This window comes from Kryptolebias marmoratus, linkage group LG18 (assembly GCF_001649575.2).
Source record: "Kryptolebias marmoratus isolate JLee-2015 linkage group LG18, ASM164957v2, whole genome shotgun sequence".
NCBI classification, from domain to species: Eukaryota; Metazoa; Chordata; class Actinopteri; order Cyprinodontiformes; family Rivulidae; genus Kryptolebias; species Kryptolebias marmoratus.
This window is the reverse complement of record NC_051447.1, coordinates 754,706-760,705: the sequence shown is the minus strand read 5'-3', so window position 1 is coordinate 760,705 and position 6,000 is coordinate 754,706. Positions and strand designations below refer to the sequence as shown.

General features: G+C 39.4%; 1 protein-coding gene across 2 annotated transcripts in view; it reads left to right on the top strand.

Annotated features, from left to right (window-relative positions):
* Nucleotides 1–3,379: 3,379 nt before the first annotated feature.
* nlgn1 (neuroligin 1) overlaps nt 3,380–6,000 on the top strand; it is a 591,335-nt gene continuing 588,714 nt past the window's right edge. For both annotated transcript variants that reach the window (XM_025009446.2, XM_017431531.3), the window contains exon 1: nt 3,380–4,430. In XM_025009446.2, the coding sequence (XP_024865214.1) occupies nt 3,893–4,430 (538 nt within the window). In that variant the 5' untranslated portion in view covers nt 3,380–3,892. The remainder of the gene's footprint in view (nt 4,431–6,000) is intronic.

Genomic DNA, 6,000 nt, shown 5'->3' with positions numbered 1-6,000 from the left:
ATCAATGCATATGAGAGATAGAAGCTCATTCAAGTCCGTGAAGAAATTTTTCTCATATGTTGGGGTTTTGTATAGAGTTAGTGTTAAAGTTCGTTTGTGGCCTTTTACCTCAATTCCAAGATACTCAAAAGACGTGAAATTTCCCAAAGAGATTTTACTACAGTTTATGGTGTTCTTAAATATTGAAGCCTTTCAAAAGCAATCTCAGAATGAATGGAACAGAGCTACTCCAACATGCAGCCACCTTGAGTGGCGCAATTCTAGAATAATAATAAAAATAAATAAATAAGTAAAATATTTGTATACCATACCCATCTTCTGGGGTATATTCTCAGCAACAAATTAAACAAAAAACAGGTTCTTATAAAATTAACCACTCTGATGGAGCTACACCTCACACTCATCTTTGGAGTTGAACCACTTGGCTGCATATAAAACAAAAACAACTTAAATAAAAGGCCCATGTAAAAACAAACCAGAAATCAGTTTACTCAATTTCCATGTTTTTCTTCAGAAAAATGAGGATGTCCACATTTTCTGCTGACAGTACAGATCGGCTTGCTGTGACAATGTCACCTGCTATGAAAAATACCATCTCACTTGGGACAGAGGTAACACTGTGCCAACTAGGAAAGGTGAGGATATGAGCTGTATTTCTTCCACTATCTCAGTGGGTTATCATCTGTGGGAATGCAGTCTGCTAACCTGTACAAGTTCATCTCCTCCTCTGCCACTTTGGCTGCAGACCTGGTCTTTGCCTTCTGTGCCATGAACAGGTTTCCAAACAATTCCTTAATGGTTGACTACTTCTCTGGTGGAGATGTTGATGGTTAATCTGATGAGTATGCTGCTTGAGTCTCTGGTCTGTGATGCCTATGGCTTGGTCCTGAATAAATAGTATAAACAAAACTATTATGTGTATTTGTTTAAATAATATTTTCAAATCATGCAGTAGCATAATACAATTTCAAAAATTAGCAAAAGAATACGTACTTGTTCAATGCTCAACACAATCTCTGTGGTGAGTGCTCCATAGACTCTCCATAGACTGTTGAGTGGCATCTTTCAAGTGTCGCAGGGACGTAAATGAAGGATTTAAAGCAATGCACTTGTGTAGGTAATTCTAAAGGGCAGGATCTGTGTAGCTCTCCTCCAGGTCATTCTTGATGGCTTTTTTGACATCTCTCACTGTTGGGCTGTCATCATCGGGCTGTGCCATAGAGTTCAGGATCTTCATTCTAAGTGGCAGGATTATGGATGCTGTCGGAACTGACACTTCGCACATCATGATTGTCACAATTTTCAGGGTTTTCATGACTGCAACAACATTTTCAGCCAGTGTGTGGTCGTCTCGAGATAAACTCTGAAAGTTCTTCATATACTTTTTCACAGAATTGTCATGTAGTGACTTTTAGGACAGCCAGTAGCTACTTTCCTTAATGAAGAGTTGGCAACACTGGACAAATCTTTACTTTGTCAAAGTCTGCAATTCTCAGCAAGCACATTGGCAACAATCAAAACTCCCTTTAAAAAGGAAGAAACTTTCAGCAGAGTGCAACACTGTGTGTATTTCATAAATGAAACAATCTTTAAACAAATTATATTACATATGAGATTGGCTGGTTTGCTTTAGTTCTGATTGGAGCCTCACAGCATTCAGCTGTGAGGATGTAAAAGAAGACTGAAGTCAACTAGAAAAATTTAATTTTCACAGTTCTGAATGAGTTTGCTTCAATTTACCAAAGAAGCCAAAACTTAGCTGAAAGCTAAATGTAGCACTAGCTAAGACTAGCAAAACACTAGCTGGAAGCTAAAGATAGTCAAACGCAAGGTAAAAGTAAGAAAACCCTAGCTAAAAGATAAATTAGTGTAATTCTACCTAAAAGTAGTGAAATTATATCAAAGTACAAAATTGCTAACCTAATGGGTAAACATGCAACTAAAAAGTAGTAAAATGCTAGCTAAAAGTATTAAATGACTAGTAAACCCTAAACTAGCTAACAGCTAGCTAAATGCTAAAAGTAACATAATGTTAGCTAAAAGTAGCAAAAGGCTAGCCAAAAGGAACAAATGGTTGGGTAATATTAACAAAATGTTAGCTTTTAACTAAATTTAGCATTTACAAATATAGGATTAGCATTAGGTGAACAAGCATTAGCAGTATAGTCTTACCGTTAGTATATTTAGCAGTAGAGAAGTAGCATTAGCAGTTTTAGCATTATCAGTTAAGTCAATACAAGCAGAAACACTGGCAGATGCTGAAGTAGATTTTAGAGCAACGCCTTTTGTAGGATTTCAAGAGATCTCAATGTATTTTAATAAGGAAAATTCTTATAAATAAAGCTAAATATTTTGAAAAGCGTAAAAGATTCAAAACTAAACTTATGACACCCATCTCATGGATGAGCTGAATGTTTTGATGTATGAACAATTAAAATACCATAAAATATGTGAAAGTAGGTAAATGCCAAAAAATGTGCAAACACCCACCAGGAAAACAACATTTCTTTTAAATATGCAAATCATGGTGCATTTCTTTTTTACTATAAAACAGAGAGAACAGAATAAAAAGGTTGAACTTATATAATACTATTTTGGAGTGTCAGAAATCCAGTGCTACGCATTTAGTAGATTTCAATTGTAAAATTCACATCATGCTTCCAGAATACTTTCAAGACAGTGGCTTTCTACAACACCTAATCTTCACTAACTAGCCTTCAGTGTCCCATTAACACCATAAGTCCCCAACCAAATAATAAAGTTCATAAAAAACTGGTATTGTTTAGGTCTTTTTTCATCAGAGAACCTTAGGACCAGGGTATTCAGGGTATTGTGTCTGGCATCTCAAAGTTGGCACCTGGACCTCTAGGTCATGGGTTTTCATGGTAGCAGTTTATGTATGTTCCAGCACATCTTGGAGATACTGAATCCGATCTCTTTGTTGTGATCCTTGAGTTGGCCTTGAGCCGTTTTTAAGGCATGATGCTTGCAGAATACTTTGCACTACTGTTAAAAGTTTTGACTGTAAAGATATGCATATCTGAGTAACATCCAGAAAACATTAAAGGGCCTACACTGTTTCCCGGCAGAACAGTCATTAAACCTGTCAGTGGTTTAATGTTGCAGTTGATTTATGTCAAATTTAAATGCTGGACAAACCATGCATGCTGAGGGATCCCTTGTGTGGTAATATTGAATATTGCCTGCTGTCATGTGTTATAAATACATTTTTTTAATTTATTTGATAGATGTCTGTGCATTTAGGTATAAGACAAACTTAATGGTAATGGTATATTTTTTAGTGTCCAATAAAAGGCATAAAAAATAAGTCTAAATAAAAGGCACTGAACTGACATTGTTGCTGACTTTTTTTCTCTCTCTGTTGCAGAGGACAGACTGTGGGACTTCAGTCTACAAAATTCAACTATAAACCATCCCACTCCCTGCACCACTGCTTCTGTTTCTATGTGCTCACCTAACAATGATGGGAACTCTCCTCTCTGACTGGCTGTTCTGTGGACTGTGCAATGATGCTTAAAGACAAAACTGTTCATCTTTCCTTCAGAGGACGTTGACAGGATCTGTCTGTGGAGTATTTTCCATATTGTGAGGAGTATTTGTCAGACTTCCTTTCACTGAATTGGAAGAAAATTATTGGCTGCTACCTTTCCCTGGATGATATGGATTGACTAGTATTTAAAAAACATAGTAAAAAATCACGATCATCGTCTGTTCTGGAGTCACCGACTCTCCTATGTCTCTGTGTCACTGACTGTGTGTCACTACGGTTTTATTGCGTTTGCAACTACAGAGCACAAGTGAGAACTAGAGAAAATATATTTTTTGATCATACAAAGACAAAAGAGGAAACAGCAAACAAGTAGCAGCAGCCATGTCCCAGTGGAGGCCCTGTTTGAAGATTTGGTCTGGGTTCCTTCAGACCACCAAGAACAGGGGCAGAAAGATTGAATGTCAGCAATTTGGAGGTTCATTTTATATGGCCTGGTGGATGTCAATGCTAACATGGCTGGGACTCTTGCTTCTACAGGCCTGTCCATTTGCTGTGTTGGCTCAGAAACTGGATGAGAATGATCCAGTGGTTACAACTGTCAACGGCAAGCTGCGTGGCATCAAGAAGGAACTCAACAATGAAATCCTTGGTCCTGTCATCCAGTTTCTTGGTGTCCCGTATGCTGCGCCTCCCACTGGTGAGCACCGCTTTCAGCCTCCAGAGCCACCGGCGCCATGGTCAGACATCCGCAATGCCACACACTTTGCCCCCGTATGTCCTCAAAGCATTGTGGAGGGCCGCCTGCCAGATGTAATGCTGCCGGTGTGGTTTACGAACAGCATCGATGTGGTTTCCACTTATGTCCAGGACCAGAGTGAAGACTGTCTGTATCTTAACATCTACGTTCCAACTGAGGATGGTGAGTTAGCCTGCAGGCTCAGGGTAGGATGATTGTGGGTAGAACTGGGAGCAGGATGGATGAGATTGAACCCACAACTGTTTGCTACAAATAATCTGTCTTGTTTGGGAGTGATGTTATCAGTGTGAGTGTACATCTCTGTCTCCGTCTGCCAGTAGAGGGAAAGCATGATCTTGTGCATGTTTAATGTGCATGACAATGTTTACACAAGCTGAGTGTGGAAGTGATTTGTGAAAGAGAAAGCAATGTACACATGTGTTTACACACCTTCAATATCCATCCACAGCTACTCTAGTCTTTTCACTCCATCTTCCATCCTGTCTGACCTTTATGCTCTCCTTATTGCTCCTCTAACAGATTGTCCTCCTTCGCTGCTCCTCTTTCTCCTCACTGTCATAGTTATCCCCACTGCCGCCCCCTTCCCCTCTCTTCTCATGTCTGTATCTCATCATAATGTATTGTGTTCTCCCACAAAGGCCACAGTTCATTAAACAAGACAGTCGTTGTCATGATCATCACCGATTGATTTGGCTGACTGAACGACTGGCTGGCTGACTGATAGACTGAATACTGCTCTGATTGAGCTGGTGTGATTCATTCTCCCCCTCTCCATTTTTGTTTCTCCTCTCCTTCTTGTACAAGTATCCTTCAGTCAATCAGCTTTGTGTACAAGGACTGTGTCAGTATGTGCATGCATGCCAGCTCCTGTGTGCATTGCGCGTTCAGGAGCTCCATGTTATTCTTTAGTTTTCTATTCATTTTACAGTCAAAAGAATATCCAAGGAATGTGCCAGGAAACCGGGCAAGAAAATATGTAAACAAGGAGGTATGTATAATCTGAACTATACCATAGAAAGATTAAGAAAAACTTTAGCTTTACAGACATAGTATGGCATAGGACACTGTATAGAAAAGAGTCATAGGACTGAGGTCTACAAATCATTCAGGACATGGCTCAAGACATTGCCTAGTTTTTAGAGTGCAAAATACCCTTTAACTCTGGATAGAAATGACTTGAAGACTAAATTTATGAGCCACTGAGTAGGGATGTAATGAGATCTCGTGGCACAAGGTCTCACAAGATTAAAGCATCAGGAAATTTCTTGTTGAGCACTAGCTACCAAGTTGCAGTCAACATGACTATGTCTGGTGAAAGTAGCACTGAAGATGTCTCCACTACTTTAAGCTGTTTGTGTGGCAGCTGTTCAGACAGAAATATCAGGCACTAGGACCACTCGGTTACGTCACTCAAGCCGTGTTGTGACAGCAGCTTTTCCCTGCAGCCTCTGCAGCTGTGCTGAGAGGAAGAATTTCTGCCGCACATTTGTTTAAAACAAAGCAAACTTTGTGCTGAGTTTACAGTGTGATTTGTTGACTTTGATGCTGATAAAATAAAGTTGACCTCTTAATTTGTTTGAGTTGAGAGGACAAGAGTTGAGGTAAGATTGAGACAGTGACAAAAAATCTGACTGTACTGTTCATTGAGTGACTCCTCCCATAATTAATAAGACACACAAATAAGTTTGGCTCTAATGTCCACTTCAGTCAGTCCTGAGAGTTTTCACGATTC